The following is a 25677-nucleotide window of genomic DNA, read 5'->3' on the forward strand; positions in this document are numbered from 1 at the left end:
GCCGCATAATAAGTAGTTTGATTTGTACCTAATTGTAGTAACTGATTTTCATTATTTATGAAAGTCATTGTCAGAATTCATTTATGGTTCTGACTGTGAAGAAACTTGTAGGAACAGCTTCAGGTGACTGCAGCAATAAAATAATTAACCAGCTACTTTAAAAAAGTTGATGACCAGTTCATTAACTCTTAATATTTCAGGAATTATTTGCACTTCTGTGTTCATACTTCTGCAATTCTATTACTTTTTTGTGCATAGAATTCTGTTCTTGACATATTATAAGCTTTAATTATCTTGCTAGTGTGTTTTTATGTTAAATGACTAATTATGGAGAAATTAGGATGCCTGTCAGATTCAAAAATTGAGTGTGTGTCCTAATTTGTTCTCAGAGCTATGAAATAATTGTGGGCTAGGGTGGAAAAGTATTATGGATATAGGTATGCAAAGGAGCTTGCCAAGTGTCTATATATCATAAAATGCCTTAAATCTACAGACATAAAAGTAGGATGAAGACACAGCCATTAAAAAGGCAGTCATTTTTGAGTATCGCATAATTTAGACACTCTAAGTTATTGAAGTGTCACGAGTTTATTGCACCTAATTTATTAATACAATCATTTGGGATTCACTTATGTCTCTTGCTCTGCCCCAAAACAGGCTAAAAGTCTGTTAAAATGCACAGACTCTGCTTCAGCAGTGAAAGTGTAAAATGCTCCTCAAAATGCAGTGACATGAAAAATAACAATTTTACTGTAGTACTTTCAGGTAACAGGTGGCCATGTTTCTGATTCTTTGTATTTATGTATTAAAATAAGGCAGAGAAAGGAAATAAAAACCAGGTGAGCTTTGTTCCTGTTTAGCTTTCCCATTGCCACATTAGGTGACATTTTTATGGGGAAAAATAGCCTCTTGCTTTGACCTCTAATGAGGACAAACAAAAAACCCTCCCCAAAACCAACCAACCAACCAAAAATCCTGACAAATATATTGTGTTTTTATGCTTTGAAAAATATATTTTTTTTTTAAATGAAAAGTTTAAAATTTATTTTTAATCCTTTCATGTACTGAATTGGCTTTTCTTTGTTAGCAGGTTCTGTTTTGTTTATTTGCTACCCAGGTTCTCTTTTGATGTGTTAAAGCAGTTGACAAAATAGTGCTGAGGAGAGCTGGAGACAAAAGAATCCACTTGATTGTAATACAGGTGGAATTTTGACAAAACACCTTATGTGGTATCTGAGACAATTATACACATGAAGAGTTTTTACTTTTAACTTCTTTAAAATAAAATAATTAAAAATTTCTCACCTTTTGTTATCTTTTTTTCCCCTAATCAGGACAGAATTTTACCCTAAGGCAGTTAGGAGTTTGTGAACCAGCAGCTCGTCGAGGACTGGCATTTTGTGCGGAAATGGGGCTCCCCCACAGAGGTTACTCTATCAGTGCAGGGTCAGATGCTGATACTGAAAATGAAGGAGTGATGTCTCCAGAGCATGCCATGAGACTTTGGGGCAGGGGGGTCAAATCAGGGCGCAGTTCCTGTCTGTCGAGCCGTTCCAACTCAGCCCTCACTCTGACTGATACCGAACATGAAAACAAGTCCGACAGTGAAAATGGTAAGTTCTTATGCATATGCCCATATATAAATTAATGTTTATTTGCTGTTTTGGCTGACACTCAGTAATTTTAAATCATTAAAGGAATGGCCTTGAATTATTTACCTTCTTTCTTTTTCTTTTTCCCTCTCCCCAGAAAAGTCAATATTCAGTATCAGTCCTAACTAATGCAGCCTTTGGATGTGGTGCTTTGGTTGTAATTTTGGAACAGTTTAATCGCAAAAAAAAATTAGTTCTGTATTATCGCTAGCCATATCACCTGTTACCCTCTGGGGAACAGCTAGGTAGTGATAAAGTTGTTCCCCAGACTAGCTAGAATTCAGAAGTTTCATTGTAAACTGTTCTTCAACACATCTTAGAGAAGTTGCAGAGTCTTAGAATGGATGAATGAACTCAAAGAATAGCTTATTAAGAGGGCTCATGTGATTGAAAAAGAAATTTGATTGTGCTTTAAACTTCTTAGCTGATGAGAGCAATTGGAATTGTGGTGAAGAGGGACATGTGGCCTTTGATGTGCCTGGGGGACTGGATTACTGTGCAATTAAAATCTGCAACAAAAATCTTAACAGCAGCTTTGTAGGATGTGGGGTATGACCATTGTGTATTAAGTCTTAGAGTTTAAATGAAAATAGGTTAATACAATTGAATGATTAATTTTTAAAGCTTTTCAAAATTTTTTACCTCCTCTTGAGGTTATGAACAGAATCTAATGTGGTGTTAAATGCTAACTGTACCAGTCTTAACTTTTTATTTGCAGAAGATTTTCAGCTTTGCTAGAATTAATACAATTGTTCTATTAACTTCATGACTTTCTATGTGAAAAATTCAAAAGAGGAATAAAGAAAAATGAGTAACAATGAAAATTAGTGATGGCTATTGCCTGCATGTCTACATGTCATTTTATTAATTTATTAAACCTGTCCGCTCGGCTGTACAAAAATTAGAGCAATTTTATTGCTGTCCTCCGGCAATGACTGTAACACGTGGTGGGAAACAGCTATGTAGGTATGTATGCATGGTAATCCTTAAAAAATGAGTGCACTTTTATTTTAAACTACAAGCAATAAAGCTTAGTCCTTCCTATTTATTATTTTAACTTCAGTTTGAGAAAACAAACCCAAAGCTATAATTTATTGTTATTTGTACTTGTTTTTCTTCTGGTGGCTGTTTCTACCCGAAGATGCCTGTGCAAAACCACTGTCTCAAATGGGACCGTCCTTTTGTGTTGGACTTAATGCTACATGGTACCTGAGCAGACAGCTCTCAGTGCTTACAGGTGTCTTGTGTCATGCTTGGAAAATTTGTTTTGAGTCAGAGGCACATTCTGAAAGAAGACAGAAGTACTTGTCTACCACCTTTTGGCAGTGGAGTTTCTGTGAGATAATGCTTGATATTTCAGCTGCAGAGCAGTCTAGAATAAGTTGTTGAGCAGTCCTGTGATTTTGCAAGGTCTATGGTGAAACAAATTCTCTTGACCCTTTTGTAAAACCTTTGGTTATTGATCTTGAAAATACATATTTATATATACATGCATGCACACACACGCACACGATCTGTAGAAAGTCATAGAGGTGACTGCTTCAGAGGTACCATAGGTTTGGTGTACTTTTCAATGGGTTTTACATTTACAATTTTTTTAAAAAGAAATTATCTGATTAAAATATGCCAAAACTTCCTCCAATCATCTGAAAGTTAGAATGTTTTGTTTTTATGTGTGTGAGAAGACTGAATATGTTAAAAAATACATTATTCTGCAGTGGTTAAAATTATGCAAGGAATATCTGGTGTTTGATACAACTTCAACGAAGAGTTTAGCCATTAAAAAGGATTACAGTTGATTTATTTGTTAATAGGGAGGCCAGCAGTCCAGCTTAAGAATGTACTGGGACTGCTGTGAAGCTAATGAAATTTTGATGGCTTGAGAGTTCCCTAGGGTTATGAAACATCTATAACTTGGACCATGTCATGGGTCGCCGTTTCAGTGGAGATGTTAAAATGGTGAAAAGCTTAATCTTCTTTGGTATTTTTTCTCTGAATTCTTGTTTCCACTGAACGTGGAAGACTTGGCTGAGAAATTATTTTATACATATTGTTGGAACTCAGAAGATTTAATGCTCATAGTAGAATAGAAAATATAATTTAAAGCCAGGGAAATGGTATTGCCCTGGCAGGCACAGGTGCTCTAATCAAAGGACTAAACTGCAGGTGAAAGTTTTGTTAATTTATGGCCCAAAGTTAGCAGCTGTGCCAGTCTGCTGTTAAAATCTGACAAATCTGTTAAGGCTTTGAAACCAAAGTGAGAGTTACAGCAAGTCCGCTGTATTGCATCCCCCTCTGCTGTGTGTGAAAGATTCCTGACTGAATTTTGATGGCATTGCTTTACAGGTAAATGCATTTCAATGCAGTGTGTTTACCTTTAAGGTAAAAAAGCTGCAACTGGTTATGATGAGCAAAACTCAACACCACCAGATCGTACTTTCCTCACCTAAAGGCCTCAGTGTTTCAGTGATCCCAGCATTCACCCAGTAAAACTACTCACTGTTTAAATAGTCCTTTGCCATAATCTTGGACTTGTCAAGATGATGAGAACTTTGACTTATCCTACAGGTTTATGATCTCAGGATTAACAATTTGGTGAATGTACTTGGGGTTTTCTTTCTTGCTGATTAGACAGGAAGAGAAGCTCAGCATCAAAATAGCATTTCCTTTCCTTCCTTGTAATTGTTAGGTATTTGTCCTTCTGAAATAGTTGTGGATTGCATATCCCTCAGGAAGGCAAAACTTGCAATTCTGCTGCATAATTACAATAAGCAAGAAGAAATACTTTGTTGAAAATTCTTATCTTTTATTTGTCAAGGTCTTAATAGTACGTTTCTAAGATCCTAAAAAAGTGACTTAAATTTTTAAATAATCTTGGAAGATGTAGAAGTTTCTTTAAACAAATAACATTGCAAATTATCAAGTTGCAAAATTTAAAAAATGAGAACATACTGTGCCAGCAGATAATTTTTTTTAAAGCAACAGAACATATGTCAAACATAGGGTTAATAGATGTATTCTCACATCAAAGGTTATTTTAGGATATTGCTCAGTAAATAATTCTGAAGAGAAATTATTTTCTTTGATTTCATTCAAGTTCCATGTATGACTCTTGGCATCATATTCTGAGCGATCTGTCATGTCAGCCTCCCTGAAGGAGGACCTGCATCTGTTATTCTGGGCAACCAACCAGTGTCACATACAGTATAATGTATCAGTTGGAGCACACTGAGCATGCACATGCTTTTTCAGGCTTTCTTCTCCATTCTCATTGCAAGTTATTTCATAAATGCTGCATCGAGAAATTTATGTTGGTAATTGTTCTAGGAGCTGTTGCTTTGAAATACAAGCAGCGGGTCTCTTACACGCTTGCCAGTAACTTTATGTTGCTAAGCTTTTCTAAGATTACTAAAGCTTGTCTTTTAAACTGGATAAATATTCCAGCAGAGTATGATCTACAAGTTGTAGTTAGACTTCAAATGGCCCATTTGCTTAAAAGGTCAATATATTTTTAAGGTATTTTAGAATACACTTATATATTTAAATTATTTTTTAAACCCATGAAACTGCAATCCCTGACTTAATGAGACATCAGAAGGTTAATAAGCAAAACATGAAAGGTAATTGAGCAAGTTATTCCAGAAGTGCAGCACCTTATTATTTATTTATTTGTCCATGTAAAATTATATAGCTGGTTTTGTGTGCGTTTTTTGTGTGCTGGCCTGAAAGGCTCTGGCAATGATTCTGATTGAAAAGTCACTCATTTAAGACTTGGGTCAAGTTCATGTCACCTTCTACCTGGGCACACAGAAAGTAGTTCTATTGGCACTAGAATGTGGGGATTTCTTTTTTTGTTTAGTGAAAGTTTTGCACTGATGGGTTTTTGTTAGAAAGCCAGAGATCAGGATGTAGCAAAATAAAAAGAATAAAGGGAGAGAGAGAGTCAAGTTCATGGCCTCAGGCAGTCATTCTGAATCGGTTAGATAAATGGTTTGAAACTTGGACCAATTTTTCATGGATACAGAAAAGTAGGTATTGCTGGTAGAGTGTTTATTGCTGAGGGTTTGCTGTAAGGAGAAAATATCACTTTATCAGCTGTGTGGCTACCTACTTGCTTCCTCTCCAACTTCAGACAGTTTCTGAAGATAGCATTCTTGTGAACCTAATACTCTCTTGTCCTTCCAGAATGATGAATTTACTGGCATTCAGATCTCTGAAACCCAAGAAATACGTTGGTAAGATACTTGTCAAGACATTTTAATCTGTTGTGTCTAACCCAGTTCATCTATAACATAATTGAACTCTGCATTAATAAATAATGCACATAATTCAGGAAGTAGTGTTACATGTTTTCACCTATTTAACATCTTTCTTTATGCTAAGGCACAAAACTTGATTTAAATGAACCCTATTGAATAGTAGCTAGCCAACTATTCCACCTGCTAGACAAATGCTGAGCCTGCTGATCAAAACCAGCCACATAGCTGGTGAATTAATCCTCATCTTACTGCTATACCACCAATTACAATTTCCTCACTCTTTCCCACAGATTTCCATCTAGCAATTGTCTTCTTCTCATTAAGTATGCCAAAATGTCCTAAATCTTGCTTTGCTGCCAAAAGAATTCATGACCAGGAAATCAATCTGTTTTATTTTTGACAGAAGTCAGCTCTGAAATAATATTTAATATTTAACAAGCATACAAATTTTTCTTTGGTTACGGAGACATGGAACAGAAATCCATAAACAAAAGTAATTATCTGGTGTTATGAAATATTATCAGTTTTCTATAGTTACACCAGTTTTCAGATTCCATTGTGATAGTAGTCCTGTGGATATATTTCAATTAATAATCTAATTGTTAATGCAACTGAAAATCATGTTCATAATTCCTTTGGCTAGTGGTAGCCAAAGAGGCAACAGTTGGGATGACCTTTTTGCCGTAACTTTGTGGGATCTACTGGGTTTCATGGATTTGAGTGTCACTGAACTTGCTGTTGAAGAAGGGCATGAGATTCCAAAGGACCATCTTAATTACGCTTTCATGATGGGAATTTGGTATAGACCATCAGGCCAGAGGATGAGGCTCTTTGTTAACACTTGGACAAATTTTCTGATGTGCAGGAACTATAGGTTTAGCAACAGCTGACAGCAATAAAATTAGAATTGTTTTTTCCTTGCAGATCCCAATCAAAGCAGAAAATTTCAGAGAATTCATTCTTGGCTCTTAAGCTTATAAATCTTTCTAATGTTAAGGAATGGTGAAAGAGGTGTTTAAAGACCAACTGTCATATTTCAGGGTTTCTCAAAATATCTGAATTTTAAGGAAAAAAACCAAAACATGCAGAAAAAAGAAGGAAGGTCAAATTTCTGAGGAGGAGCTTACAAAGATGCTTCAGGAGGACCCTGGGGAGGCGCAGGCATACGAATAAAATTGAGACACAATCAGTAAAAAAGTAGAGTTGTACGGAAACATGAATACTATGAAAAAGGAGAAGACGGAGTTGATTTATTACTTAGCAGTGAAAGAAGACTATATTGCTGATATGTTTTCTTCTTGTTGGTTTTCAGCATTTGCTACCTGAGTAACTGATCACAGAGTTAATATTTATACTTTTAAATAAAGAATTAGAGGTTGCTTAGATAAATAAATTTTGTCCTGCATGTATAGAGTGTCTACAGCCCCTGGGCTTTTTATGATTCATGAGTGAGAAATCATTGATGATGGATATGGTTTTGGAAGGTAAAAACAAACAGGACAACTTCAGAAGGGAAAAAGAGAAAGGAGGAGGAACCTTTCTAATAAGTTATGCAGGAAACACCCTAGGAAAAAAACTGTTTATGCTTTATAACAAGTGAGACATTCTACATCATCTTGTGCAACTGTTCTGGTGCTTAGCCAACTTCATTGTGAATTTTTTCCCCTAAACAGAGTTTCCCTTGCTGGAGTTGGGACCATTGCATTGGGTAGTAGAAGACCAAAGTTAGATTTCCACCTTTTGCCTTTCTGGCTCACTGAGCTTCTCCTCAATTTGTATGCTTCAGCACTCCAATCATCGTGGGCAGTCTTCACTGAATTCATTCCAATTTGTCAGTGTTGTACTGGCAAGATGCAAACAGAATATTGTCATCAAGATGTGGCCTTCAAATGCTGAATAAAAGGGACTAATCACTTCCCAGGGTATGCTGGCTCCATTCTTCTGAATGCAGCCCAGTATGTGGTTTGGCTTATTGTTGAAAGGGCTCACTGCTGAACTTGTCCACATTGGCTCCCCAGGTCCTTTACTACAAAGCTGCTTTCCAGTGGGCTCCCAGCTAGTACTGTTAGATGTGGTTTCTCTGCCTTTGGAATTCATGAGGCTTTTTCGGCCAATTCTTAGAGCCTGTTGAGATCGCTTCAAAAGGCAATCCTGCCCTGCAGTGTGCTGATCAGTCTTTCCAGCTTGGTGTCATCCACAAACTTGCTAAGGGCACATTCCATCTTATTCATTCTCAAGATGTTAAATGTAGTACAGACATAAAACAACATCATCCCAACATTAGCTCCTGACGAATGCCATTACTGTTGAGCAACAGTTGCTCTTTGCACTAAAAAACACTAATCTTACAGCCCCTTCATACAACCAGTTTTCTACAAAATGTTCCTTGCATTTTGTAGAAAATGCAGCTCACCCATTCAGTCCATGTCTCTCCAGCTTGGCTAGCAGGATACTATGGGAAACTGCATTGGAAACCTTGCTGAAGTCAAGGAAAGCAGTATCTGCTGCTTTCCCTTTGTCTGCTGTGACAATTAGCAGTCAGGTTGTTTAGTTATGATTTGCCTTTGGTAAATACATGTTAGCTGTTCTCATTCACTTTCTTTTCCTGGAGACCTATCCCAGCATATGAAGGATACTTCCAGCAATATTTGTTCCATCATCTTCCCTGGGAGCCTGGGATGAGGCTGACTGCCTCTGCTTCCTCATATATTCCTTGCCCATCTTGAAGATGACATGACCTTTATATTCTAGTCATCAGGAGCTTCCCCCCATTGCCATTACATTCCAAGGAGTCAGACAGTGGCCTTCCAAAGACTTTGGATGGCTCTGCCAGCACCAGTGGATGCTGCAAGTCTGGACCCCTGAACTTGTGTATGTCCAGCTTGCAAAACGATGCTCAGCAGCCCATGTCTCCTCTGCAGTGCAAGGGCTTTTCAACCAGCACTGAGCTGTGGCTTCCCCATCCCTGATCCTGCATGTCTGGGAAACATTTCTGTTTCCTCCTGGGTAGGCGTCACCTCAAGGTCACACTGGTTATTGGGCAGTGGTGTTTGCTGTAGTATGTGGGGGTTTCTTCCACGAATGTATAATGTGTCTTTGTATACGTATATACTGCTACTGAAATAATCCTGCTGCTGCATTCAGTGCAGTGCTAAGACAGGAGTGGTGTGTCTCCATGACTGCTTTGGGACTACACTCTGAGACAAATGCCAGCCAGTTGGAGGCCTAGAGAAAGGTTAACAAGCGTGATCAGAAGTTTGAATTACATGACACTAGAAGAGACTGGGAGAGCTCAGCCTGCTGCACCCAGTGTATTCTCTCTAGATACTGCTGCTGTTACAAAGGCCACAAATGGCAAATAGGACCAGAGGCAAGCGGTGCGAATAGCAAAAAGTACACGTTAGCTCAGCCAATGGCATTCCAAGAGTAACTCAGTGAAAGATTCCTGGGGACTGTGCGGATATTTAATCATCTGACGTATTTTCCAAAACAAGTTTTAAGTGCTGGTGTAGTTGCTGTCGGTCCTTGAGGAACAGGGTGCACAACAGAAATTCTTCGCTTCCTTTCTGGTTTTATTTTTTGTGAGTCAAGTGTCTTATTCAACCCAAAAATTAGTCAGCAAGGAAGCATGTTGAGAAAATTAAGGCTATAAAAATGTTGCTCTGCAATTTAATATTGAATTTTTATATTGGTTTTCTCTTCTAATTGGAAATGGTTAACTTTTCATAGACTTTTTTATCCTCATTTTAGGTTTGGTATAAAAATATTGCTCTTCAGTTGCCCTAAGCAATAGGGGTTCTTCTGGATGTACTTGTGCAAGGATTTAAATGTGAGGCTGCTGTAAGAGTGCAGTATGCTTTGCACATCTGTGAACTGATGATCTTTGCTGTTTTGATTTGGAATGGTTTTGATGTCCTTGAAAAATCATGGTGGTAGCAGTAAATTGTTTTAATTAATGAATTAGAGAGTAACGAATTTGCTGAATCAGGCTTATTGACGTAATTATTACTGGAATAAAAAGGAGGGGAAAAAAATCTGTCAAAGCTGTAAGATTATTTGGTTATCATTAGAAAGCAAGTTTCTCAGCTACTACTTTCCTAGTGTCCTGCATAGGTATGTTGATACCGGGGTAGGGGGTGTATATACATGCATATATTTATATATTGGTCAGCTAAAACCAAATGAATGGCAGAGATATAGTCTAAATAGTAGTTACTCAATATAAAAAGTAGGATTATTCATATTCAGTGGTTTTAAAGGTGTTTTTTAAGCTTAATCTAATTTAGATTTGAAATAAGATTTTAATTGCATTTCCTTGTCTAATTATGTCATATTGAGAAATAATCTAATAATTATTTCAACTTTAAAGTAAATATAAGCTGTGCAATTGTAAGAGTATCAATAACAATTACAGGTAACAGCCTTTGTATGCTGGTCAAATAACAGCTGGAGAAAATTTGTCAAGATGATTTTTTTTTTTTACAAAATGCTGCAAAGGCTTTTGGAATAGACAGTTCTTTAATTCTTATTAAAGCCATGTAAAACTTACTTTGATGTTTTTTGGATAAAGCTTTTTTTTCTCTGATTCAGATGAGAATTCAATGTAAAATTAAGTTTCAAGCCAGATTTGAAAATTAATTCCTTTTACAATTATTAATATGTGGATTGAACTGATCAGAACTTTTTTGGGTCTCTATAATATACTGCCTGATATGTTGGTAAAATTTAAGGGGTTTTTTCTTGATTTAAGGTAAGAAGAGGACGAAGTCTCAAATCTCGGGAAAAGAAATGCTTGTTAAGAAGCTGTGGGTTTCATTTTTATTCCACACTCTTCCCCTCATTCAGTATACCATTTTCTTCCTAAATTCTATCAGGTTTGTGTTCGGCTATCTATTGTTTTCATCTGTATGTTGTACAGAAGAAGAAATGTGGTTTGAGCTCACTGAAACCAGGAACAATAATTGTTGGGGGGATTTTTATTCCACCTTAGAAACCTTTCAGTGGAAAGGTCTTTGATACCTGCTGTGACCATTGTAGTTTAGTCCAGGTTTCTGTATAGTACATGGAAATTTGCGAAATTCTTCTCAATATCTTACTTCGGTTTTTGTTTCTTTTTTCTTTTTTTAGATTTTACAGTTATGAACTCACAGCATCAATTTAGGAAAGGTGAACGATGTAAATTAATTATAGATTAAATTATGAATATGCAAATATTTAGTAGGTGTGTATATCTCATATCTGCTGTAATAACATACATAATAGATAATAGTTTTCTTGGTTTGAAGATTCTGTGCAGCCGCTATGCCAGATCTGTACTGCTGCTGGCGAATCCCTCCCTGGGCTGCTGTGGCTGCTGACTTGGTACATCTGAGACGAAATGTGAGCAATTCCATCTCTAGTGCAGCAAATATTTCTATTCACAATAGAAAAAGAAGCTACTGACCTGGGAAGCCCTGGTTCTGGATTGTCAGGCCACAACAGAGTAAAGACCAACCACAGGCTGTTTTTCTAGTTGACTATTTAATGGTTGCTTTTTGTCCTCATGGTGAAATAGATTCATAAGTGTGTGTATATAGCCACATATATGCATACATAATCATCCTCACAATGCCTTTTCATTCAGGTTCTTGTCATACACATTGTCTTCTTATAGAGTAAACATACAGGGCTGAGGACCAGTTGTTTCTTCTTCAAATAACCTAGAAACTTTGAAGCATTTTCACAATGAATACATGTGCAGTTGTGAGCATGGGCAAGGGAAACTTATTCTGGTGTTACATATCTGCTGCTGAATTACTGTATGCTGGAGAGATTGATTTTCCTCCCTCAGCCCCGGTCGCTGGGGTTTTATTAATGTAATATTTCTGTAAACTACTTTAAAGTTACAAATAAATTGCTTTGGATAAGTGCTGATGACTAATGCTATGGAGTCTCAGCCTGCACCTGTGGCAGACAGTCTAAAGAATTTGGGTTGTTTTGTTTGTCTACAAAACTTGACTTTCTTTTCACAGTGGTTTCACTGAACTGTATTGGTCACCTGTGCAGGTTGAAGAAAAATAGCAAAGGTGAGAAGTCTAAGATACTTTGAGGCAAAATTTAGTTCTTTGAGAAGGTTTCGTAATTGTCTTTTCTTCCTGCTGTTGAAGATGAATATTGAATTTATCAAGATAGTTTATAATCTTTGAAGTTCTTTTGAATATTCAAAGTTTACAAGATAACTGGGTCAAAATGACTTTGAAAGAAAATGGCCTTGGTTAAATAGATAGTATCCAGTCTCCTTCCATGTAGATTTAACTAGAATTGTTCAAGCTGCTAAGTTCTTCATTGCATGATTGCTGTATGCTCTAAAAGGAGATTTATTTAAAATTGCTTAAAAGCTGCACTCAGTGGGGAATTCTGCTGCTCGTTCCCTTAACTACTTTAGCTGCAGAGAACATATGACGTCTTTTTCATTAACTGTCTTTGCTGTTTGTTTGCTTTCAGTAGAGTTCTTGGAGATTGTTATATTGTTTTGTAAATTCAATATTGCTGGATCCTGGCTGCTTATGGCAATTGAGATGAGATTAGATGCTTTTGTTAACAGGCCCCAGACTTTAAATTTATAGGGACTAGGCACCATCTGTTCTCAATTAAAGGTCCTGAGCTCTGAAATTAATTCCTTCCATTGGTCCATTAGACTCAGTCTTTTGACCTGAAGTCATGATAAGGTTATATTAGCCTCTTGGGTCTTGGAAAAGTGAGGAGTTCACACAGGGGCAGTGCTGAATATTCCTTTTAGTCCTTGTATCAGTGTAGTTAGAGGACAGAAAGCAATAATTGTTTTTCCATTTTACAGGTAGAGTGAGATTTTTCTAAAAGCGCCCTGGAGATTTAGAGCTCACATCCTCATGAGTTGTAATAGGACTTGTGCTTCTAAATCACAGAAGTGCTATTGAAAATCTTTCCCAGAAAAACCAAATTAATATAGAGAATGTTGACTAAATTCACAGGAAGACTTGATATAGAAGTGGGCCGAGTGTAAAAGTCCATTGTTCCAGGCTTACATTTGCTTATTAGATTAGCTGTGTTGTGCTTCAGCTGTCTTTCATTGATTCCTTCTGCAGCCGCAAAAGGATGCGGGATCTTACCAGAAGTCCCTGCCCTAGAATTATTCAGCAAGTGCATTTGCTGAATTTATATCTGTCCTGTGGTATGTAGAAGTTGCAGAGAAGAAATGGATGGATGGACAAATGGGTTCACATTTTTGTGGTTCTAACTCTTCCCTCTTTCACATTTGCTTTCTATATTCTACTGAAAATTTAGGTTTTCTCTGTCAAAATACGGCAGGAGAATACTGTGGAGTGGAAAGAACCTGTAGCTATGAGATTCTTAGTTTCAAAGGAAAAGCTCCAAGGTATCAAATAGCTGTGCTGGTTGTTTAAATTTACTGGCAGTTCCTATACACATGAAAATGTATTTTAAAGGTTTCAGGATCTGGTAGTTCCTGAACAGACTTTGGTTTTATTTATACAGTGCTAGTAATCCTCTAGAATGCAATTTGTAAGAGTTTTTGAGACTGAAGGCTCTTTAGTGTCCTGTAAGTATTTCTGTCTTACCCCAAAATGGAAGTTATTAGAATGTTTTGGGATCTGCTGGCCAGTAGGCCATGAGTAGAAATCAGCAGAGAGAGTTCATGTGCCTGTTTTTATTCCTATGCAACAATCCCCATGACATAAAAAATGCAGCAGTGTTTGACTTCATACAGGGAGCAAACAAAGTCAAAGTGGCTGCCTTCTCGGTGGGAAAGGAATGACTTGTGGCTAACCCACCTAAGTGTTGCTTGCTGGCAACCTGTCAGCCAGAGGTTAAACCCAGGAATTCAGGTTTTTTATTACTTCTCAGTATTTTCCTTGAGTTCACCTAACTCCTTGTCCATAAATTTCTTATTCACTGGGCGGTGAGGATACTCCCAGTGCTGCAGAGGTTTATACTTTCAAGGCTGACTGCAGTGCCATTTCCTTGTGCCATCTTCATGCTGCCAAGGCAGTTTTATGTAGTTGTGTCATGCCTCTGTTGTTTTTTAGGTTGCCAGAAGATGGGTTGCTGAGCCCTGTAACTACTGGCAGAACAATACTGAAACACTTTTTCATGTCCACAGGGAAAAGCACTCTTCTTACTGTTCTAGCAGTTGCAATGCTTATTTCCAGCAAGGCCATATCTCAAGCAGACTACAACCTGTTGCCTTTAAAAGGTGGGTTTTACCACAATCTAGGTGTAGGCATGTAACAGCTTTTTAATTGGGTTCATAAACAGCTAGGTAAAAATAATTCTTTTGTCTGCTGCTGCAGTTAGGAGTTCATAAAGATTGGTCGCTTGAAAGTTAGGTATTTTTCAACATTACTTAAACTGGAATAATGTTGGAGTCCCCATGATACAAGACATTATTTGTCAAGTGTGGCTTAGATGGCTCTGTGACATGTATATAGATTTCAAAATTCATTTTCAGTTGTTACAAATGCCCAGATCCATTTTTGAAAATATAAGTTAGAGTTCTTACCTTTTTCCCAAATGTAACATATCATATAAAACTATAATGGAACTTACCCAGAAAACACTGGTGTCCACTTTGCAAACATTAATAACGTTCTCCTTATTCAGAGACTCGTCTTTGCACTTCTGGGATTTAGGGAACACATTTAAACTACTATAACAATATTGAAAATATGGCAACAGAGTCTGAGTACTTTTAGTTAGCAATTTGCTTTAAAAAAAAGTTCATTTCTTATTTTCTTACAAATTCTTTGTTCTTTGCAGCATCAAATGCATTGATTTTTATAAAAAAAGTTAATCAGCTTACCTTCATTCAGAATGGATTTCTGTTCCTCTGATCAGCTTTACACAATTGAATTTTTCATCCTCTTTTCTGAGGTATTTCAATGTTATGAAAAAAGCATTAAAGAGAATTCTGATAAATTATTCCTTTAAAAAAGATCCTACTGCAATGTACTTTCGTTGAAGCTGGAGAGTTAATTGAACTGAGAGATATCTCTTTTGTTTTCAATGATAACGGTATCTATGCTTGGTAAATACAAGAGACGATGTCTCATGGGGAGCTGGTTCCCTACTGACTCTGGTCACCCCAGGATTTACAATATGAATTTGAAGTAACCATTTAGGTGATGTGGTAGTTTTGATTATTTGAAAATCCAGTTATCCTTGTGATTTTAAAGTAGAGTAAGTGCACTACAAAGTATGGGAAGAAATATTTTCCGGTCATATAAACAAATAACAAAAGGGCTTTTTTTTTTTTAATGTTTTTTATCATGCTGTCTGATTTTGCTTTTATGGAGCAGTGGTGGTTCTTCCCAGAACCTGTAAAAAAGCCAGACAGTGTAATATGTTTTTATGCAAAATGTTTGATTATGCTGTTTTGTCTTAAGAAACAAACAAAAAATAAAAAAACCACAAAACAACAAAAAAAGCCCAATCCCTCCCCTCCCAAAAACCCACAACCTTTTTTTCCAGTATGTTTCTACTTTATTTTTCCTTGTTAAATCAAGCTGACCTAATCTTTTATGAGTTGTTTTTGCATCTGTATTACCTCAGGCTGTGCTCTCATCAGACTTTACAAGCTAAGTAGACTTGAGTTTCGGATAGTCTGTGGAAATAATCAAAGAAAATGTACCATACTCCTGGATGCGATGATAATGGCTCATTATGTCCATTAAATTTAGTCCTGAATCGGTGCCGAGTATTCTGCTGCGAGTTCAAGTTAGACCCGTTAGACTCTGTGTGCTGATCACTTGTAATTACTAAAGCACAACTGTTAGCTCAGCTAAACTCTAGTTCTAGTGTCTTTCATTCTGCTTATCAATTTCTTCTGAACTTTACATGTGGGAAGCCTTCAAAGCATTTGCTTTGAAGTAAGAGACACTTCAATGAAATCTTGATTTGGTCACTAATTTGCTGTATCTGCATTTGCACTCTGCTTAATTTTTCTGGTTTTGTTTTCCTATTTATAAATGAGCATCATACTGTTTATTTTGTATCAAATTTACTAACTCTGCCTTTTTTAACTTCTTGAGCTTAATAAGTTGAAACAGTTGGGAATATTTTTTGTATGTGTGTGTGTATGTGCCTAAATAAATATATATAAAATCAAGATACATTTCCAGTAACTTTACAAAGGGCCTAACTTGTATAAATTTAGAAGTGTTTCTGAAATCTGCAGTTAATCTCTAAATTTTATGATTAAAAATACCAAGGTGGGTGCAAAAACCTAGCCAATTTCTGGTGATTTCAGATGAGATGCACAAATTACAAGCATTTTAAGATGCTTGTGTGTGCACATTCTGAATAAATGCAAATATTTTCCTATGTTCCTAAAGTGTTATGTCTATTGCTACTCCTAATTGCTGTTACTGGAAATGTGGTTTTTATCTGCTTGTACTGGAGTAAAAAAGCAGAGATTGTGTTTCTGCCCTTTCTCCTGTTACATGCCACCTCCCATTATAGCAAAGTACAGCTGAGCTGGTATTCTTGTACAGGCTTTGGCTAAATTGCTATGAACTTCCTGAATTGATTCTTTTGATTTTTGATTATATCAGTACTCTTAGATCAAGTACTGACATTTTTCATACTCTCCTACAATACCATTTTTACGTTTTCTCTTATCTCTTGTTCAGGGCTCTTCAACCTGAGGCTTCAAATTTTATCGATTCAGTAACAGATTAATTTTCTTTTTTTTTGAAAATGGGCACAAGTGTCTCCATCTCCTGTTTTGGAGAGCTGCACATAACTGCCATGCTCAGTCTGCTTGATGTGTTCTTATAGGATGCACAAAGCATGAGGGAGAGAAGGCAAAATCAACTATCTGAACTGGTCTCATCACATCTAAATGAAGCAGTGGCCTTTCCTCCACTCTTCTCCCGTTCCACCAAAAGCATGGGAACAGTTTATCAGGTAGACAAGCCAGATTCCATTCTTGCCCAAAACGGAAGTGCCACATTATAGTCAACCACTGATTCTTGGAAATGCAGGCAGATGCTTGCACTTTTGGAATCATAGGTGGGTATCAGGAAGAAGCACACTCAGCCTTGCAGGGATGCTGGATGGAGATTTACTCCTTTCCTGCAGTGGAATAAGGAAGAGGAAAAGCCTCCGCATTCCGCTGGTGACAGAAGGTCCAACATGGCTTGCTTCCTACCAGCCATGTAGTACTGGGACAGCTGAAGCAGCTGCTGGCACTGGAACACCTGCCATTACGTGTGCTGGTAGGTGTATCATTGCATCTTATTCACGTTTGCTCTCTCTCCCCAGATGAGTTGGTCTGTTGTAGAGTAAGGAAATGTCTGCCCTAAATTTGGTAGTTGAAAATGAGGAGAGCAAAGCCAGGGTTAACAGTACAGGCAGCAGCCCTGTCTGGTCAGAGCATTGCCTTTCTCTGCTCTGCTCTCTGCTCTGACACCACACTAAACATGTCTGCTGTGCTGTATTTTCTCTCCAGTACCTTCCCAGGACCTCCGCAGAGTCGGCTGTAGCCAGAAGTGGCCTCGTTTGTTTTGCAGCTGTAGATGATGACACAGCAGAATTCAAAAGAAAATGCATGTGTTCATAGTATTTCCTCATTCTGAAATGTAGGATGACTTTAGCCTGTCACGTGTCTACATTTGAAGAGAGTCAATAAATCCATACATTTCTTATCAGCCCTTCTCATTTTGGTGCTTCCATTCTTCACACTCCTCTGGTGCACAGCTTTTTAACTTGCAAGGCTCACTTCTGCAAGAAGTATTCCATTTGCAATTTCACTGCATGGCCTGTAACACAGGACACAGGAATAAAAGGATTTTCCAGACAGCTAAGCATTACAATATATCAGTTGTGGAAGTGTGCTCGAGGAGGGACCAAATCCTTATGCAGATTGACATTGCCAGAATTCATATAAAGCATGCAGCATCAACCAGGATCTCATGAAAGCTGTAACAGCTCATACTGTTCTAGATTATAGACTTGGCTGGAACCATCACCAATCAGGACTGGGAGAGGAAAAAAAATGCAATCCTGTGAATATGGATAGCGGAAGATGTGAAATCATGCATGCATATGTATTGCAGCTTTCAAGACTTCACTCCTAACATCTGCAGGTTTGGCTGGAGTTTGTATACTGCCCTTCCAGGTACCACCTGAACAGACAGATATTATGGATCAGACTGATTTAATGGAGCAAGATGCAGCTTGGTGGCTTGATGCCATGAACATGTGGAGATTGTGGTTTTTTCCTGGCTGTGACTATTCACATCAAATGCACTAGGCAGGCTGAGTAACTTGCAGATACAAAGGGAGTGATACTGGGGTGAAAGCAAATTGCCTAGTCTTTCTTCTAGGTTTTGAACTTTTCCAGACTGTCCCACGAAGAGTTCTGCATCTCATTTTTACGCCTTACTTCAGAGAAAAACAACACACTATCAAGCTGAAAGGATGTGACATTGATTCATCTCATCTTTGCTAGGAAGGAGTCTGCCTCAAAGGAGATCTTACCATATAAACTCTATTTCCATGGGTTCTGTATTTTCACAGTAGTTAAATGATGACAGGTGTGGCTGTTGAAGGGATTTTTGTGGGCAGCGTGAAGGATTCATTTACCACAGAACACCAAATTCATAATTTCTTCTTTCTGCGTTATTTCCTAATTGTCATAGGAGTGTCCAAGCTTAGCTGGACAAGGCTGCAGGGTTCTTGTTCCAGAAAATTTCAAATACCAGAGGTATCATCAGTTACCTCTTGTGCAATTTTCTGTTGTATTCGGGGCATATTCTTCAGAACCAAGGTTCTGTCCGGTCCAGTCATTTGCGCTTACCTTGAATGCCAGTGGCTTGAGCACCACCGTGAGTTACTGTGCCTTGCGGATTCAGGGAATCCCTTTTCAGAAATCATGAGACTTCTTCCCTAAAGTGGATGGATTTTCCATGTGAGATTTGAAATGTTTGGATCCAAACAGAGTTTCTGCAACACAGAACCTAGCCAGGCAGGAGCTAGTTTCACATCTTCAGTATCTGATAATGAAAGTCTGACACCAGGATTCCTTAGGAATCTCTCTCAAACAAAATTGGAGACAGCTAACCGTGGAATACTGTGCATGTGCTTAGTACTTTTTTCCTAGAGTTTGCATTTTCTAAGTAACGTATACAACTAAATTAAATGTGAGGACGATGGACTTTTTTATTCCACTTCAGGTCGTACTGCTTTCCCTGGCAAAATGCAATTAAAATCAGTAAGCATATAGATAGATTTGAAATACATCAGTTTAAAGCCTTTGTGCTGAAGAACTTGCAGCTAGAAGTCTTTAAAGTAGGCAATAGACTATTAAAAGTCTAAACAAACTGCTGACTAAATTCATTCAGAAACTAAATTATTCAACAGTATCCAATACACATTGTCATAGCATGAATTTATAACTAGCTACTCTTCTTGGGAGCATTTTGTGTAATTGCTATAGCTTGAATAGTAGGAACTAGATTATTCAATCACTTCAAACTGATCTGCAGTATCTGCAGAAATTGGATATGCATGCCTTCAAGTTCCTGGCTTTTCTCAGGCGGAAAGTGAGTATTCACATATGTAAATGTGAATATATGCAGAAAACTATTCAATTCTTTAGCCTATATGACTTTCATGATGTTTGCATGATAGCATACTTCACAGAAACACAAATACGAATTCTAAAATCTGGAGAATTCCTGAAGGGTATTTAAAAATTAGTATCTAGACCTTGTTTTATTCAAAGACCTGTGATAGGGTTATCTTGTCTTTTAGAACATTATTCACATATCATACTACTGTATTTAAGGAATTTTAGTTGAAAAGCTTTATAGAAAGCATTTTGATATGTCTGGATATATTAAAAACTCAATATTGAAGAATGCATCTAGCAGTAAAAAAGTTAGCAAAGCACTCCCCCGTGCTGTGATTAATTTATATATTATCAAGGTCTTTATTATGAATGCAGTTCCTAATGTAGGCCTGTAATAAACAGAGTGTAATTGAATTTTCAATATTTTGCCACCAGGGAGTGATTTTCTTACAAGACCTCTGCTCCATCTTCTGGCTAATTGTCAGCAGTTACTCAGTATTACTGCATTAATGTCACCAAACAGTGAAAACAGAAGTTACCTGCTTCCATTACGTGAAAGGATGTGTGATTCCAGCCCTTGCCTATTTACTGATTTTAATTGGTGTTCCATTATCACTTGCACCTTTATTAACATCACAAACTTTTTTGAAATTACAGCCTTGGAGGCAAACCAACCTTCTCATAAATTTGTCTTCATACAACATTTAAATCCATTTAAGTATTCCATATAGTAAAAGCAGAAGCAGCCACAGCATTGCGATTGGACTCTTACGATCTTAAAGGTCTTTTCCAACCTAAATGATTCAATGATGAGGATTTTCAGACACACTAGTGAGAACAGCCTTTTATGTAACACGAGTGAATGTTTTGTTTTGTGTCTTAGCAAATGGAGTGATAAATTTGGGAATTTTCAAATGCACATGGCCTTTCACTTCCATTACACGTTGTGTTACACTGCAGATATAGGAACAGCAAAATTACAGACTGCTGTATATGCAGAGGAAGGGTGATCAACTTAAGAGCCAAGGGCTAAGGTTTTTTGGAGATGTGGGTTCCACTCCTCGTCAGTATTTTTGTGAAGGTCTTTGAATGTTTGGAGTAGTTTTATTAACTTTTGCTAGCAGTGCCAGGCTAGGAGGAGCCACAAACACTTGGCTGGAAGGGAATAGCATTACAATCTTCACATACTGGGCTTGTGAGCATAAAACTGTAGTTAATAAACTCCAATAAGAGAAAGTAGAGGTGCAATTTTAAAGTAGCAATAATTAATTCATACCTTCAGGATGGGAGAACCATTTGACTGGCAAATGTTCTTTAGGAAAGGAACCAAGTACTGCAAGGGATTGTTCATAGGCTGTGAATCCACACAGTAATCATTTTGTGAAGGGAAAGAAAAAAAATCTGTTGGGATGCAAGCCTGAGTGTGATATGAAATAATCATAAAGCAATTCCCTCTGCATCTCTCAGCACTTGTAAGGCCTAACCTGGAGTGCCACTGGGATTCACAAGCCAATAAAGTTTTGGACCCAAGACATTAGAAAAGAAATAGAATAAGCTTAAATCAAAAGTGCAGAGTATTTCCTCTGAAGAAACAATGGCCTAAATGCTGGACTTTTTCTAAAGAAAGGAAATTGGTGAAAAGATCTTGCGCTTTTCCTGGAACCTACAAGGCTAATGGTAAGGGGCAGGGAACAACATTGTGGGTCATTTTGTCAGCAGGTCAAGAAATAATGTGCTAATTGTTGCAAGAGAGATGTTGCTTGTGCATTAGGGTAGCTAAGCACTGTTTGAGATGTCTTGGGAAGACTGTGAAATCTATCTCCCAGAGGTTTTCAGACCAGGTTAGTGTTTTATTAAGAATGGATAATCCTTCTCACTGTCTTGTTCATTCCTGTCAATCTTATCCCTACAGATTTCTATAAACAATGTGTAAAAAAAAAAGTCACATTTTGAAAGCTGACAAAAGTAAAATGTCTAGCATATTTCACCTGTCTTGGTAAGCTGCTCTTAAAATAGTGTTTAATAACAATGTATATCTTTTATTTTTAATACTTTTGCAAGCTGGACTGTTGAGAATTGTTGTGATAATTTATTTATTTTCTCAAACACCTGCTAGTTTGAGAATTTGCCAGGTTGCTTGGCATCCAAGTGCTGTATTTCAGATTCCAGCCCAAACTTCTATATTAACATGAGAAAAAAATAATCCCAGACCAGCAAATCTTTTTTTTTTTTTTTACAGGATTCTACTGTCAAATATACAAATGCTGCTACGTGTATTTGCACTGTAGCGAATGAGCATCAGTGTACAGTTAGGTAAAATCAGTAACTTTCCTCCCACTTCCTTCCTTGCAGGGGGAAACACAAAGAAAAGTGAAGGCAGAGAACGTGCTAGAGCAGGAATTGCTACCTATACTACAATCATGCTGTCTTCACCCCAATACAATCTCTTTCCAGTGCTTTTTCAAGCCAACCACTACTCAGAAATACTATACTGAGGCAGGAGCAATGAGATGAGTGCTGAGAAAACAGGGCATGAACAAAGGAAGAGAGAGAATTAATTGGAAATGCTGCTGAGTGGTTTGGACCATTGACAAAATGGGGGCTGATATTTGTGCTTGAAGATGTGAATGGATTCAAAACTGGGGCGGGAGTAGTTTTAAGTACGCACAGTCCTTGAGAAAAGGAAGAAACTCAGGCATGTTTGTAAGATGAGAAAGCTGACAATTCTCTTTCTAATGAAGAATTGGAATACTAACTTTGCATGCAATTAATCAACAATATTATATGATGCTATAGTTGTTAGTCATGTATAAAAAATTAACTTACATAAGACATGAACTCAGACTCAGTAGCTGGATCATAGCTGTAATATCCTTAAAAATGTGTCCAAGGTAATTTTGAAGATCAGAATTAAGGTGCAGAGGCCACAATCTATCTCCTTGTCACCCATTAAGAATTACGTGCACTTTGTTATTCAATATATTCAACATAATTGTAGAACATGCACCTTATATTCTACGTACCATATTGTAATTGTACCTGAGCTCTTCTTCCAGCATAAAGAATCTGCATGGTTTTGATTCTTTCATGTTACTATGCAATAGTATAGAATATATGCCCTGAAAAGACATTATAATAACTCTATAGCATTCATATGCCTCCTGGAAACCTTACAAAAACTTCAAAGGGAGGAAATGCCTTCATTTCCCCATGGTCTCTTTTGGCATGAGCACTAGGACTCTGCTTTTATCAGACCTGTCAGGTCTCGTGATTTCAGGGGGAGACTGATTCCCTCAGAAAGGTTTCTCTGCCATTGCTTTTGTATCCCATGTACAGGAAAATAGTGCTGGAACATCTTGTGGCTCTGTAGTGCCTTGGCTGATGCCTACCTTTGATGGATAGGATCCTATAACAATCTTACAGCAAGTGAAAAGCCCTTGAAATGGTGTGATCCTCTACTTTGGCCTTGCATTGCCATTCCTCTCCCCTTCTTATGTTACTGTAAGAGTAACATGTAAGAGCTGGCATGTTTCATGAGTTTCATCTTTTAGATTGCTTTAGCTTTATAAATCGTCTTCCCAAATTTCCATAGTGACAAACAGAGCTTTTCTGTTTCATACCTTTTATCTGTGAGTTTTGAAGCGTTTCTAATTTTTTTTTTTTTAATGTGTCACAATTCATCAGCATTTCTACAAAGCAGGTGATGTATGGCCCTTCTTCAGATGCATAGCAGAAATGTAAATTCTGGTTTACTAATTGGGCCAGGTGTTTGTCATAGGAAAAGCAAGTATATATGAAGTCAAAAGTATTGTATTTTTCAGCTAAGGAGGTAAGGATTTCTTGTCAAGTGGTACAGAGACAGGTGGAAAGCACATGCGAGGATAAATGTGAAGATTTTAGTATGTGGCTCCGAGATGAAATGTGCTGGCTGTAGAAGAATGGGGAGTGATCTATTTCAGTTGAGATCTATCCACTTAACACCCAAAAAAAAAAAAAAAATCAGTAAAAATCACTTCAGTGTTTTGAGGTACATTGCTACAGCTCCTCAGCAGCAGGATGGTTTTGGTACCTAGTAGGTAGACAATAATTGGACTGAAAATTGGACAGTGAGGTCATTTATGATGACAACACATAGAGTGAGAATTACTGCTTTGGTTGTAAGTGTACAGTATAGTTTTTGAGGCAGATGTAAACTGCAAGAAAAATTTGCAAGTGGTCAGAGGCTTAAAGTGGCTCTTGTTTTGCCAGCCTGGTTCAGTTCCATGAATGCGGGAAATGCAATGTCAAATCTGCTGGGAGTTTCTAGAAATTCTCAAACTGTAATTATATCCTTGAAACGAATTTGCATAGCTCCAGTTGAAATAACAAGGACATGCAAATACCAGTTTGAGATTTAGATATGTGCTGTGTTTTTTGCTTTTCAGGTGGATAATGAGTCTCTTTTGGCCCATAGGGTGAGAATACCATGATATATAACACAGAGCAGACAAGATCAAACTAGGAGTGAGGTACAGGCAGGGGGGATAGCTGAGCTCCTCAGGGCCAGTGCTTTATAATTTAGGACTAGCGTGCATAAGGGACTTGAAGAAACCCCAGCTAAGAACTCAAAATGTAAAGTTCAGCAGTTAAATGAATACATTTTTTTTCCCAATATCACTTAAAGCTGCTACAAATTTAGCGAACAATGTGTACTTGGTTTCAGCTTCTGAAACAGAAAGTGTATCTCAAAAACTGTCAGTAAAATGTGTAAAAAACAATTCTATAACAAATAATCTTGCCTATTGAAAGGATAAACTGCTCTTTACTTGTCATTTTGAGGCTGGAAGAGGTATATTGAGAAAATACAGTATATTGAGAAATTACATCTATCTGTTTCCATATATTGTTCTAAATAAATATACAAATAGATCTTGTGCATTTCTTGATTGCCTTAAGAAATAGTGCTATTAAAGCAGTAGTGAAGCTGCCTTGAAAATAAAAGCAGCACTGACTGTTTTCTCTGTCTCCTTTATTCTTTCTCTTGAGGAATATGTTAGTGTAAGTGTAGTCTGTGTTTTCTTTGGTTTTAAGGTTTAAGATGTTGTCAGTAAAGATAATGTGTGTTTGATACCACTTGCAGTTTTTTGCATTGCTTTTTCCCACTCTTTTTAAATACCATCTCATTCTCTCACAGCATCCCTGAGTTGTACTGCTTTTCTAGGTCCCTGAGATCTTGTCTATATTAGCACAGTACCTCTGATAGGTGTTTTTGTTTAATATACTTAACTAATGCTTTCCAAATGCATTGAAGCAGATGGATGTATTCTGTTTGACATAAAGGTTCAGTATAGGTGGGATTTGTGTCCCTGCTGTTCTCTGTCAAGTCTGTGTTCTTCAGCAGATCTTGTTAGAAGATGCCACCCCTCCCCCCCCCTTTTTTTTTTTAATTAATTTTTATCTTTTCTGTAAGTATGCAATGAACTGGAGTCTTAATATGCTCCATCTCTACCACAAAAAATAGACTAATGATTTTTTGGTCCTTAGATTTATGTGAACTGGTGTGGGGGTTTATTCCTTGTAGCTATTGCTATATTGTTTTGTGTTACTTCATAAAAGAAAATCAGTGATTTCTTTGATTACACATCCAGAAGTATTTCACAAGCATAAGTTCTCCATGTGTTAATGTCAATCTTATTTGGCAAAATTAGCTCAGGAAGTATTTGTCTGAATGGAGTCTACGCATTCATAATCAATGGAGAGGAACTCTAGAATGTGGATCAAGTACTTTGGGGCAGATGTAGATGCCAAGGTTGATTTTAGGTGAAATGTTTCTAACTGTGTGTGTGTCGTTGACTGTAGAGGAAGCATTAAAAAGCATTATACCTGAGTTTAGTTATGTGCCTGGACTACCAGGATCTTAAGTCAGTTTAGAAGAAACACACTTTTTTTGTTTTATTTTCCTAGTGTAAACTGTCCTCTTTTCCTTATATGGACAAAAAGTTCCTCCACAGTTTGGTTGGGAAAATGTGATGTTCAGAAATTACACTAGAGGAGTTGAATAAATCTGTTGTTAAGATAGTGTAGCAAAACCAAAGAAATCAACCACAACCCTTCTCCCTTACAGCAACCACCACTGACAACAAAACTGAGAAAGCTGTGGAGCAAAGAAAAAGTTAAA

At 37.3% G+C, this 25677-nt stretch overlaps 1 protein-coding gene across 11 annotated transcripts in view; it reads left to right on the forward strand.

Annotated features, from left to right (window-relative positions):
- TENM3 (teneurin transmembrane protein 3) overlaps nt 1–25677 on the forward strand; it is a 1315365-nt gene that overhangs the window by 1008383 nt on the left and 281305 nt on the right. For 10 of the 11 annotated variants that reach the window (XM_039550639.1, XM_039550640.1, XM_039550642.1 and 7 more), the window contains one exon: nt 1335–1613. The exons of the other annotated variant lie outside the window; for it this stretch is intronic. In XM_039550639.1, coding sequence (XP_039406573.1) covers nt 1335–1613 — 279 coding nt within the window. The remainder of the gene's footprint in view (nt 1–1334; nt 1614–25677) is intronic. 11 annotated transcript variants of the gene reach the window in all.

The sequence above is a fragment of the Corvus cornix genome, chromosome 4 (genome assembly GCF_000738735.6).
Source record: "Corvus cornix cornix isolate S_Up_H32 chromosome 4, ASM73873v5, whole genome shotgun sequence".
Taxonomy (NCBI): Eukaryota; Metazoa; Chordata; class Aves; order Passeriformes; family Corvidae; genus Corvus; species Corvus cornix.